Below are 13,612 nucleotides of genomic sequence, written 5' to 3'. Positions count from 1 at the left end.
CTGTTCTAGACATGCCAAAAATTTGAGGCTACAGCACAGCAGCTCTTCTTCTTTGTCATCTCGTCTGATGCGCTCACTCAACCAAGCGTTCTAACCACGACCTCGCCCCTCCCCACCCCCCAACCATTCGAATTTCTGTAGACGGGAATTATTTGTAATGAAATTCTAATGAGCCGTTTTGTGATATCACAAAACCCGGAAACCAAACGCTGTAGTCCAAACGAGCCGTTTGCTGTAGTTCTTGAAAATTGATTTTTTTAAAAACTAAATGTCTCCCTTTGGAGTGGACTTTGAAATGTGTAACTTTCTAGATCTTTTTTATGCCCAAACATACACACTACACACTGACTAAAATTAAAAAAGTGAAAAAGCATAATAGGACCCCTTTAAATGGTTTCATCAATGGTTTCAGAGACATAATTTATTTCATATTTACAACTGCAGCTTTAATAAGCAACCTTTGAGGTATGTTAACTGGCCCAGACGCTGGTCATTCATATATCTCAGTCAAACATCCTAACCTCTGTCTGATACCAAGGATGCCACACACACACACACACACACACACTGTTGCACTGTGTGAAGGCCTCAGGTGCCAGTCTCAATTTTTTTGTGTATGTGTGTGGGTGTATGAACGAGACAATATTGCACCAAAGATAATATTAAAAACAAAACCGTATGTGGTCCTTACACAACAAATCACGCAGATGATGACAAAGTACTGACAAACAAGGCCAGAAACTATCTACGTGCCAGCTGTTGGATGTCATGATGCAAAAGGGAATCTAAGGAAGACGAACAGCTCCATCTATCCATATCCAACCACTACCTGTGTGAACTTTCTATAGCTCACGCTCCAGCCTCTGTGGCTCTTGGTGTACTGCAGAGGGATGTATCAACTTTCAATCTCAGCCAAGTGCACCATCAAATATTCATGCCTGTGCTGCTGTTAGAGATGCCAAATACACATTTTACTGAGGATTATTTGTTGTGTGTTCTCAGGAATGTATTACAAGCTTTTGATCACCGAACCACTGGAGAGAAAGCAGCAGTCTCGGAAAATGACTAAGCAGCATGTCTACAAACTCTGGGAAAGCACATTATGAACTAAAATAAGGTTTGTTTCAAGCCTCTCGTGATGTAGTCACACCTGCTGGCTAAACGAATGGTTTTGGCACGATTCCTAACAGCTGTTTTCAAAGAAGTATTCATTTGTGAACGTCTACTCACATCTGCCTCCTCCCTCACATTGTATTAATGAGGTCAATATGCTTATGATTCATATTTGTCATTGATGTGGAATGAAGTCCAGAATTGAAGACGGTAGTGTCGTGCTGTTTAGACCATTAGTAAAATGCTTAATCATGGTAGTAAATGCATTTACTAATTTATAAACACATCATAGATTTTACTGAGCTATTTGTTGTCTTTTTGGAGTGTTATAGTTTATGATGTTTTATAGATTGCTATGCTATTACGGTTTGCTCTATATTTCTTCTAAAGCTCATGGAATAGAGATACTAATGCATTCTAGTCTAACATGACTACCATCATAAACATATTATTTTAATATTACGGTTTATATGTTATGTAAACTTAGCAGAAATGCATATTTTTGCCTTGGTTTCTTTCAACCAACATTAAAAATGGCAGAAAAAGAATAAGAATGGTGCATTTCTGCCACCTAAATATTGGGTTGTTTTGGCACTTGGGAAATCTTCAGCAAGTTGCATGTACTTTTTTTAGTGTCACTTACTATTTTGGTGACACTATTGGTGCTTTATTTCATGTTCTGCCACTGTGCAGAATTATTTTCTAAATGATCATAATATTGTTATGATATATCACAGATATATTAAGAGTCATACGGGTTTGGAAAGACATCAAGGTGAATTAAAATGACATGATGAACTATCCCTTTAGGAGCTGATCCACTTGTACAACACATCTTGGATAGCACAACTTTCAGTCATGTCTGAAAAGAAATTAACTTGATCTATAAGTGAGATGTTTTAGTGAGCACTTGATTAAATGAAAGGTGCATCTCTTTGTTTGCAACTTTCATGCTATCTATGCTGTTTACAAAGAATAAAAGCTTTTAAATATGCCTTTTTACTGTATCATAGCAATTGTATTGAAATGTAAAAAATGTTGAAAAACATTCACATGATAAGACTTTAATGGACTTGGTTTAATATTAATATGAACGCACACACACACACACACACACACATTTGTTTTTATGGTTTATGGGGACTCTCCATAGGCGTAATGGTTTTTATACTGTACAAACCGTATTTTCTATTGCCCTACACCAACCCTACCCCTAAACCTACCCCTCACAGGAAATTTTCTGCATTTTTAGATTTTCAAAAAAACTCATTCTGAATTATTTATAAGCCTTTTGAATTATGGGGACACTGAAAATGTCCTCATAAATCACCTTCTCGTTGTAATACCTATGTCATACCCATGTTATTATACAAATTTGTGTCCTCATAAACCACATAAACATGCACACTCTCTCACACACACACACACACACATGAACACACACATATATAAAGTATTTGTTGATAAAGTAGAAACCAAACAAACATGGAACATGAAAATTAAACACAGAAAGGAGACTTTGAGAGATTCACCATGCGCTACGGTATTTAAGAGCCAAAAGTTTTCACCCCTCTGATGCAACTGACAAACCAAAAAACAATTCCAGCAAGGTGCCACTAATATTTCTTCTTTAATGAGAATAGTAAGGAATGGGAGCCGAAAGAGACATCAGCCAAGAGCAGGTGTTCATTCTGATGATTTATTCATGATCCAATTATGAGCTTCAACCAACATTCTGTCACAAGTGCAGTGACATTTCGACTACTATGAATTGCTTTATACAGTAAGTTTGGTAATCATGCATTGCTGAATATCATTCAAAGATGCTCCATTTATATGTGAAGCAGATGGAAAATCTGACTGGTGACTGGTGCCATAACTGTGTCTTATCCTTAATAGTCAGATGGACACTGGCCATTGATGAAGACCGCAAATGTCAGGCATTTATTGCTCGGTGCATGGGGGAACCACTGATTTAGAGATGACTTCTTTCTGAAAGCATGACAAGTCTTACAAATGCCACAGAGGCTTAAAATCTTATTTTAGCTTGTCAGAGTATAAAGAAGTATAACTGGTGATGAGGTGGTTTGCTATTTTAAAGGTAATCAATACTAGAATAGGGTTTTGATTTTGGTGTGCAGGTTTGTTTTCATCTTTTTATTGCTTCATTTTTTATAGAGGTTTTGTTGTCGTGGCACAATAATTGATTTGATAAAAGATCTGATTTGCACTGAAGACTGCTGTGTCACACTTGGTTAGCACATGGAATAAAGCCGAAGAATCACATTAGCTGACTGGCTTAACCAGCAACAACCTGCTGTTTCATTATCAGAACAGCCAATTTTTTTGCTGGTGAACAGCATGATTATACTGGTTTGTGCTGTTAGATTAGCAGATATTGTAGCCAAGGATGCAGGTGGGTGGTACAAGGCAGAGGAGATCTTGTTTTACTAAGAAAAGCAAGTGTTAGCATACATTAGTTCTCTCTGAAAAGAGCACAAACTTCACTCTTTACCACAATAGCAAACACAATAAAAAACAGAATCCTTTCTAAATGGTGGCATAACGGAACATTAAGCAGTCACACATTCCCCCTGTTCATATCGCTCAAAACCACAAAGAATAACACTCAACTGTCTACTTTTATTCATGCCCTTTAGGCTCACGCAAAGCATGCTGGGTACTGAAAAATCTCCTGATAACACAATGTTACAATATGCTATTATTCATCCACGAATTCTTTATGGTTGCACAGTTGGAGTTGAAATGAACACTATGTCCATTTCAAAAATCCATAATAACAAACAAATAAATGTTGTAGTAAATGAAGACTATTTTTTTTAGAAATAACATCACTTTCATAACAATGAAGCACACTTCCTCCCCAAACGTTTGGATGGTCCATTGCATTTGGACATTTTATAAAATAGGCTATTTTTTTTACAAATTCCTTTTAATCACATTGATTACTCTCATTAGATTTTCATGACTGTAATGCAGCGACGAATTCTTTATGGTTGCACAGTTGGAGTTGAAATGAACACTATGTCCATTTCAAAAATCCATAATAACAAACAAATAAATGTTGTAGTAAATGAAGACTATTTTTTTTAGAAATAACATCACTTTCATAACAATGAAGCACACTTCCTCCCCAAACGTTTGGATGGTCCATTGCATTTGGACATTTTATAAAATAGGCTATTTTTTTTAACAAATTCCTTTTAATCACATTGATTACTCTCATTAGATTTTCATGACTGTAATGCAGCGTTTTTTTGTTACGGCATCCCTTTTTTAGTCATAGTTGTGTAAATTAAAGGAGGTACACAACGATATACTACCATAATGTCTAAATCGAATAAATCCCTTTCACAATCACAATGACCTCTAATGAAATCTTTAAGTAAAACATTGTTTAATAGCCATTATATAATACGAATCTCTGCACTTAGGCTATTATATACAAATACAGTTATTTTGCATTCTGATCGTTTTAATGGGGAATATGCTTAATTGTTATGAAACAATGAAAATAGGCTTAGGCTATTTTATTTTATTTTGTGTTGATATAACCAGCACATGTCCCTGGCAGGTTTGTGAGTTCCCCCCTCTACCTGTTAAAGTAATGTTTGATTCTCAGAGGGATGATTAGAGACTACATTTCTAATTGTGAAAGTTATTATGATTATCTGCTTGAGCATCATATCACAGCTTCTTGGCAACAGCGTGGAGAAATATATCCGCCCCCATCCTCTGATTTGTAACGCGCAGCTTTGACTTGAGCCCCATTCAATGCATTATCCAGACATTAAACTCCCAGCTGTCAGCATGTGAGGACTAATACAGCCATTATCAGCAGCAGCAGCAGCAGCACAGCAACCATAACTTGAAAAAGATAATATTAGGATCTCACAATCGCACTCCCCTGGCACAATAAAACAGCGGGGCTCCTGGAGATGTTGTAGACGGTAAACAAACAAGCAAAGCAAAACCATTCTTATGCCATCAATATGCCCATAGTATTTCCAGACACCTCAAGCAGTTCAATTATTTAAGTATCACCCCTCCTCTGTGTTTAGCACCCAAGCATAGCCTAGGTCTCTGCAGCAATAGCGTTTTAAACGCATTGTCTATAACTGTTATATCAAAACGCCCACTTTTAAAAGCCGTTGAAGTTCGGAATGAATCATTGAGTCGTTTGTTGAATCCTTTCCTGCACGATATAATTGAGAATAGTTCATCAGAAGCGAGGTGAATATAACAACAGTGCGGCTTACCTTTCAAACACGTCCTGTGGTTTATGTCCGGTAGGATGCTTCTGTCTGTCTGCATCAGCACCAGCGCTCACGGGGAGCGCCCATCCGCCCAGGGACCGTGTGGAAAGAGACACGCCTTCACCAAAAACGAAAACGAAAAACTTTGACTTTGTGTCTCTGCGTATCACAGACACCAGCTTGTTGAGCCACATCTAAAAATGCTAGTTTTAAGTCTTACGGCATGGTTTTACATGAATCAAACGCCGCAGACATAATTAAATAAACGTATCTGCTTGAAATAAGCATTGATTTGCACTGCCATCTGTTGGTGAACGTTGTAAATGCACATTGTGTGGAAAACAGTATTATTCAGCGGCATACATATATCAAATATTTATATAAACTCACATAGTAATACAGAACAATGAATACACACCTAAACATATCCATAACGAGTGTAGCTGTTTCACTGTTTTTCTTATTTCCAAAGGAGCTGGGTGCTGTGTCCACACCAACAGACGGCGCTAAACTACTGAGACACGTCGCGAACAGATGCGCTCATTATTACGAAATCATAACTGCTTTGCTTTTTCTGAAGGTAGAATAATAGGCTAATCTCCAAGCAGCGTGAGTAAGGGATGCGCTCCTGCGCGGATACAGCGGCTCTTCTGGTCTAGCCGGCGTCAGGTAATAACCCAGCAATATCATCATCAAGCTTCTGTTTCAAACAGATACGATGCTTCAGGCTTTGTTGTTCCTTTATCTATTTGTCACGAACCCTGTCTGTAATATATACGTTTGTATAAAATGTAAAATTTTGATATGTAGGCTATTAGACCTCTGCGACCTATTTAGTTAATGCATCCATACGGTTCATCACATCTTTTCTCACTCCATTGTCTGAAAACAATGCATTTTAGCGTCATTATTACTAATAAAAACATGGTATATATATTTAAACCCTAAAGGATGTCGATTCTGTTCTGTGTAAGGTGGTAGTCTGCATAAAAATTTGATATCTGAGCGATTGAGGGTTTTTTGGGTTATGTAGGCCAGGGATCCTCAAATCTGGCCCACGAGATCCACTTTCCTGCTGAGTTTAGCTCTAACCCTAATCAAACACACCTGAGCATGCTAATCAATGTCTTCAGGATCATTAGAAAATCCCAGGTAGGTTAATTTGATCAGGGTTGGAGCTAAACTCTGCAGCGCATTAGCCCTCCAGGGCAAGATTTGAGGAACTCTGATGTAGGCTATCCGTTTCTTGATGATATGTTGTATTCAAGCTGATGCAAGCATTTATTCATTAATTTTTCTGTTAAAATACTTTATCCAGTCACAGTTTAATGTGCAGAGACGAGAGACAAATTTGATTTATTCTTGAATATAAAGTGTAAACACTGTGGCTTCCAGAATTTCTTATTTTTTTTGTTTAGTCCTACCAAAGACTATAGAATACCTCTACTTAGCAACATAGACTGAACCCATGGCGTGAGTTGGGGGCGGGGCTATCTGTTTTGTCGACCAATGGAAGACGGGGGAGTTTTTGGGAAACATGTTTGAAATACACGTTATATCTGAAATTTCGTTTGGTTCAGATATACTGGAACACAAATGTCACACCTTGCCTTATTTACCCACAAAATTTCAAAAATAATAATTATTTCCAAACCAAGGAAGCCATCATTCCAATTCATTTTGTTTGAACTTAATGAATTGGATACTTGTTGGCCGAGAAAAACCCTTTATTGACAGCCAGTTAAAATCTTTACAGTATCATAAAGTATAAAGTAAGTTTACAGCATGTCAGTAACATATAACTTTCTTTCATCATTTTCATCCAAGTAGTGTTAATTTTCATAGGGATTAATTTCTTCAAAGGCCATCATGAAATTATGATTTTATCATCTTCAGCTGAATTAATATACTCAATTAAGACATTCTTTTATTAATCTAACACAGGCATGTTGTTCATGATGGTAAAACTCAGACTACTCAACACGATTGCACCTGCATACTTCTACGCTGCAACCGTGGTCACATTCGCCCTCCACTTCCTCCTCTTCATGCCCACTGTTTTCCGAAGTCCAGATGTGGCGCTAAATCCCACCATGCTGGTCCACATCACTGTCTTTCTCTTCCTCATGGGGAACGCATTGGGTAATTACACAATGACTATATGGTACCCATCTGAGAGTGGCAACGAGACAGTAATTCCAGTCTGTTCACCCGACTGCCCGGACCGAATTGACGCCCACTACCTCCTGAATGGACGCCACTTCTGTAAAGTGTGTAAGAAAGTGATTCTAAAACGGGACCACCACTGCTTTTTCACAGGAAACTGCATCGGGAATAGGAACATGCGCTACTTTATTATGTTCAGCATCTATACATCCTGCTGTTGTCTGTATTCGGTGGTAGTCGGGGTGGCGTATCTTACAATGGAATACTCCATTTCCTTTGAGAACCCACTGATGTTCCTCACTCTTCTACCGCTCTCGACAGGTTACTTCTTCCTTGGTAGGTTTAATTTTGTTTTCTTGAAGCTTTCCTGCTTCAGATATCCTTGATAAGAACATTCTTTCTTTTCTCCCCTCAGGTTTGATTTCAGGTCTCCAGTTCTTTCTGGTTATAATGCTGTATGTCTGGCTGGGTATCGGACTGGTTAGCGCCGGTTTCTGCTGTCAGCAGCTTCTACTAGTAGCCCGAGGGCAGACCTGGTGCGAGCTGCAGAAAGGGCAGCTGTCAGAGAGTCGTGGGACCTGGCTTGCCAACCTGACTGATGTTTTCGGTTCCCGTTGGGCTCTGGGCCTTTTCCTGCCAGTTCAGACTGTGGAGACCATACCTGGGAACCGGCAGGTCTACCATGATCACAGACATGACTGAAAAGCCAAGAACTTGCCGTATCAGTGTGTTCATCATGATTTGACCTGTGTCGACCAGTTATTAAATGTGATACAGGCTTCAGTGCATGCAACTGATCTACCTTTTCAGTGGATTTCTGTCAACGCTGCACAAATTAGGACAGCGTTATGTCACAAAGAAGTTGTAACACCCATATCTATGTCTATCAGCACTGTGTTGAAACTCAATTTCAGCCCTAGTTCAGGGCAGCAGTGATTAGCAGCATCAGAGAAGGAGGCCGGGATTAAAGGTTGAATGGGTATTTACAAAACAACGCACACTAGGTAATCAGCACACTATTACACAAGCAGGGGTGTGTTTAGTGTTTTGGGGGCCCTCAGCAAGTGTCCTGGGTGGGGCCCCCCACGGTGGATTTTGAGATCAATTCCGGGGTAGGCATGGTACCGATACGATACAGTACGATAAATGATGTAAATAGATTCACGTTATCTTATTACTGCAGTTTACAAATGCCTCCAAGCAAACAGAAAAAGGCACATAAAGCACATTTTTAAAATAAAAAGGCCCTTGAGAGAGAGAGAGAGAGAGAGAGAGAGAGAGATTTCCTCAGCATACTATAGCACAACATATTTGAACAGCATGTGCATAGGAGCATAACAGAATATAATAAAGAATTCTGGTGTCTCTAGCGATTTTTATTTAAGAAAATTAAAATATTGACTTTCTCAGGGAGCGGGTGTGATTTCTCCTAACAGAGAGTGTCCCTCTCTGTTTTAGAGGGACTTGATTTATCTCTGTTTTTATCTACATGATAAAAAAGGCTTCTTTTTAACATGTAGAATTATTTATAGTGATACTCCGATTAGGATTTTTACAGATTCATTCAGGGCCTGAGTTTCATTTTTGAAAATGGGGTGAATTCCCCTCTTAGGTGACTCTTGTGAGAGGGAGGATTTATTTTTATTGTTTGTCCTGAAGCTTATCAGTAGTCTGGTATTGACCCAATTTTGCCAATTTTGCTACCTCCCATTAAAACAGATGGAAGCATAATTCGATAGCGAAAAGTGCTACCTATCAGATTTTGCTTCCAGCATGATATTAATACTGTGTGAGGCTTTATTAACATGTACACCTACCCCAACCCTAAACCTACCCTTACAGTAGGATAAATACAGTGTTGGTAGCTAATCTGGTTGGTAGCATTATTTGTCAGAACACCGGTTCTGGACTAGAAATTGCGTTCCGCGGGGGCCCATACACAAGTGGCTTGCTAAAATGTGGGTGACATTTAGTTAGAAATTGAATTGAACTGGCCACATACCACAGGAAGTTCAATTGTAATTTAAATAGAAATGTACTTGCAATAAAAAAAACACAGGCAATGCATAAATACTAAAACTGAAAAAAAAGAATGAAAAAAAATATAAATCCTTTGGAGTTAATGGCTTAAAACCTTTGGCTTTCTGGAATGAAATTAATACTTTTATTCAACAAGAATGCATTCAATTGACATTTAGAATGCAACACAAGATTTCTACTTTAACTAATTGCTGTTCATTTGAACTTTATATTCATCATCCTTATGGTTTACACAGAAATATTATAGCAGCACAACAATTTTCAACGTTGATCATTTGGAAAGTTATTTTAAATTGTAATGTTATCATAATATTACTGTTTTCACAGTATTTTTGATCAAATAAAAGCAGCCTTAGTGAACAAGTGTGTCTTCACATACTTAGTATTTCTATTTAAACATTGCAGTCATATGAACTTTGAATTCCAATCATTTTAATACCACTTCCATTCAATATTCAAATTTCTGAAATTTAAATTCATCCTATTTGCTACCTCAATTCAAATTCATTTCAGTTAATTTCTGAAAAGCACACATGTACTTGATACCAACTTAATTTTTCTAAAAATGTGTGATGTTTCATATCTTTAAAAAGTTGGTCATAAACAAATTTATTTAAATATTATAATCAATTATAATTACTTATTATTTTATTAGTTATAAAAACCATTTAAAAAACATGATAAAACATTTAAACACAATAAAAACATTTTATTATACTTGATTGCAGGATCACATTCTGTTACTTACAGTAAATGGCAGATATCGTGTGGATTTTTATCATTAAGGCTTGCAGAAAGCATTTTGAGTTTGGTGCTATATTAACATTTCGTTTTACATTTCCCATAGAGAATTTTTGATTTACAGCACGATCAAACCAAGCAGTAAATATGTGCTAATTTTTTTCTTTGTGATCTGTCCAACATGGACAAAGTAATTAGTAATAATGGAGGGTCACTGTTCTGTAACTGAAACCCTCTTATAAAACAGCAATCCACTATTAAGTTTCATGTCAGCGTTTCAATTATTATAAGTGCACGCTTACAATTGCTCTGCTCTCAGTCCTGTTTGAGGTTTTGAAACATGGCCCTCGACATCCTTTGGCTGCAGTTGAACTGAGCATCATATCTTATCAAAATATCCTTCACGTCCATCTTGACTGGATCAGATGTCTATGCTTGGTTTAGATGCAGGTTAGTTGTTCAGAAGCTGGAGTTTATTATGCTATCACAGCTAAGATGATATGTTCATATAATCAATTTCTACCACCTTTTTAGTGTTATACTGTTGTGAATTAATATTACGTTTCTGTATTTGATGCATGAAAAACATAGCATGCAATGATGATGAACATTTTCTGTTGATGAATGTTTTTCTGTGATTGATTTATTTGTAGCTATATTTAGGTTACCACCAATGACTTTAACCAAAACAAAACCTTAAGGGCTTTTCTTGGAGATCAGCTTCAATCTGAAAACACGTTAATCTATGATTTACTGAACAAATTGTTCAAACTTAAAATAACTAATAACCAGGGCAAAGCTTGAATATATATTTAAAATGCCTTTATTTGAAGGCACATAAAAAGTCAAACGACACCTACAGAATACAAAACTGCACTTCAGTACAATACTAAAACTAAACAAGACTATTGCATAGATTTCTACAGCAAAAATGTGTCATTTAGTATCGGGTTCTGATAAATCAACACAATGTGTTTATATTTTTGGAAAGCAAATACAAATGCAAACCAGAAAACGACAATAGAAAAAAAGAAAAGAAAATTTGTACAGCAAAGTACACTTGCAAAGTGTACATGCTATCACATTCATTCAGTGCATTCATTACTCCACTAAACCTGGCCTCTGTCATCAAAGCTTATTAGTACCTGCTTTCCAAACACAATAAACAGTCTGTATGCATGCAGTATAACAGATTGCTATGGGGAAATTTTTTTTTTTTTTACATTTGCCAATTTGCTCATTCACATCCAGACCTAACGACAATTACAACCTCCATTAAGAATGTAAATAACTCACTTAATAATACAAGGCATTACAAATAACAACCACATTTGAAGTGCTACTTCAAATACATTCTGACCAGAACAAACGGTTATTACTACCCTTACTCTTACCGTCCATTGGTCTTTCTCATAGATAACAAGAACATTTACTTGGAGATGCATTTGAAAACACATTATACACATACAAACAATATTATTACAAACACATTTCTACAAATTGTCAAATATTCACGAGGATGATACTGAATGTCACATTTTCATCTGAATTAAAAAAAATCATTATTGTGCACTTATACTTAAGTACTCATATCTTCATCATTTGTTAAAGGACTTTTTTAGTTACAGTGATTAGAAAATAACTGTTTTCCATTTTCTTTGATTCCGAGCAGAAACTATTTTTGCATTCCAGTTCTGGTTTTCCAAGGCCTCCTTTCCAAATAGTAACCAATTAGATTGAAATACTAGAACGGTTAATAGCGTTCTTTTCAAATTGAGTTTGCTAATAAATTCTGAATCACTGTATCACTTTATTTAGAAAAAGGTGCAACTGTAACCTAAACACTGTCGTTATATAGTTTTGACACAAGGATAAAGATGACTACTGTTGGATAGATAATGCTTGGAGTGATAACTAGATCTCTGGACTCTACTGAAGACTCAAATCTTTGATGTTTCCTACTGATATTATGACAAGATGTTGAAAATTTGCTAAGTGACTGATTAGAAAAGTGCCGGTTGGAGCAAGAATACAACAGCTGAAATAATACAATCTGAACCTGCTACTACACCATACAACCCACATCTGTGATATCCTGCTCTGCACCCCTTACAGAGTCCACCAGTGAGTCCACTGGTGTCTCCTCGCTGTTTCCGGAGTTCTGGAGGATAAGCTGCAATCTCGTCCAGACTTTGGGATCTCCACTACATATGGCCTCCAAGAAGAGGTCAGTCTGAGCCTGCAGACTCTGAAGCTGGGCCTGGGAACGTTCATTTTGTCGAATAAGTTCCTTTGTGCGCAGTGTGATACCCAGCAGTCCTGACCGATTCAAAATGTTATACGTGTTGCAGAAGCGTTTGCGTTTGCTGGAGCTTGGAGAAAGGGCCTCTGGGATATTCTCCACATCACTGCTCTGGGTGACTGAAGCTTCGGGACTCTTTTGAGGGAATGAAGCGAGGAAGGAGTCAGTGCACAGTGAGAATGGTGAAGTGGTGGTGTGGGGATCCTGAAGGTCAGAAAGCCTGGATGAAGAGTCTTTCACAGCTACGTCTTCAACAGCGTGACCGATTTCTCCCAAAGAAGCAATGTTGGGGTCTACATCGTAATCTTTAAATGTCTCGGACACATCCTGTTTCAAAGAGGAAGTGTGGAAAGGTTTTTCATCATAACGGCGTCGTTGATGTCTTCCAGCATGACTGTGGTTTGACCTCTTATTGATAGCACTGGGACCTTCGTCGACTGTAGACCCTTGTGCAAGATGGGGGCCAATTTTTTGAAAGGTGTTTTGCATGGGAACATGCTTTCTGGAATGTTTCTGCTTGTCAGAGCTTTGGCCGGTACAGTCACCAGCTGGCATGACTGGTTGTAGGAAAAGCAGCTGGGACTGAGGAACCACATCTAGTGAAGTGTTTAAGCCCCAAGGTTTTAATGCAGGGGCCACGGAGTTACGCTGAAACAAGAATTATCAATGAACATTTTTGTAAAACAGACACATACTCTTTAGTTCTCATTCACAATAACAGGAGGAGTCAACAACGAGTCACATGTTTTTTGGTTTTATTCAATAATAGATTCAATTAATAGTTTGTAATGTCTGAATTAAAATGTATTTATTAAAATGGATTATTTTAGGGGGACACGCAAGTCAAAAATGTCAAGGTGATGCAACTGTCTTGGTATCAAAACCAGATCCTCATGTTTGTGTGTCAAATTATTTTTTTTTAAACAACATATTTGACTTTTGGCAAAGTTAGTTCAGGTTGTAATATGTCATA

At 37.5% G+C, this 13,612-nt stretch overlaps 3 protein-coding genes across 3 annotated transcripts in view; 1 reads left to right on the top strand and 2 right to left on the bottom strand.

Moving 5' to 3' along the window:
* Window positions 1-5,584, bottom strand: part of LOC107586879 (calcium permeable stress-gated cation channel 1-like) — a 38,368-nt gene extending 32,784 nt beyond the window's left edge. The window contains exon 1 of the mRNA XM_016274426.1: window positions 5,394-5,584. Coding sequence (XP_016129912.1) covers window positions 5,394-5,584 — 191 coding nt within the window. The remainder of the gene's footprint in view (window positions 1-5,393) is intronic.
* A 321-nt stretch (window positions 5,585-5,905) lies between these two features.
* LOC107586905 (palmitoyltransferase ZDHHC22-like) lies at window positions 5,906-9,261 on the top strand. Its single transcript, XM_016274455.1, has 3 exons — window positions 5,906-6,059; window positions 7,335-7,892; window positions 7,972-9,261. Exons 2-3 carry the CDS (start codon window positions 7,337-7,339, stop codon window positions 8,256-8,258), a joined length of 843 nt encoding a protein of 280 aa, XP_016129941.1. The 5' UTR covers window positions 5,906-6,059; window positions 7,335-7,336; the 3' UTR covers window positions 8,259-9,261.
* Window positions 9,262-11,197: 1,936 nt separating this feature from the next.
* Window positions 11,198-13,486, bottom strand: LOC107586904 (CLOCK-interacting pacemaker-like). Its single transcript, XM_016274454.1, has one exon. The coding sequence runs from the start codon at window positions 13,192-13,194 to the stop codon at window positions 12,403-12,405; it is 792 nt and encodes a 263-aa protein (XP_016129940.1). The 5' UTR covers window positions 13,195-13,486; the 3' UTR covers window positions 11,198-12,402.
* Between the last annotated feature and the right edge of the window lie 126 nt (window positions 13,487-13,612).

This window comes from Sinocyclocheilus grahami, unplaced genomic scaffold, assembly GCF_001515645.1.
Source record: "Sinocyclocheilus grahami isolate Dianchi unplaced genomic scaffold, SAMN03320097.WGS_v1.1 scaffold86.1, whole genome shotgun sequence".
In the NCBI taxonomy this organism is placed as follows: domain Eukaryota; kingdom Metazoa; phylum Chordata; class Actinopteri; order Cypriniformes; family Cyprinidae; genus Sinocyclocheilus; species Sinocyclocheilus grahami.
Note: the sequence above shows the minus strand (reverse complement) of the source record. Positions and strands in the feature narration are given on the sequence as shown.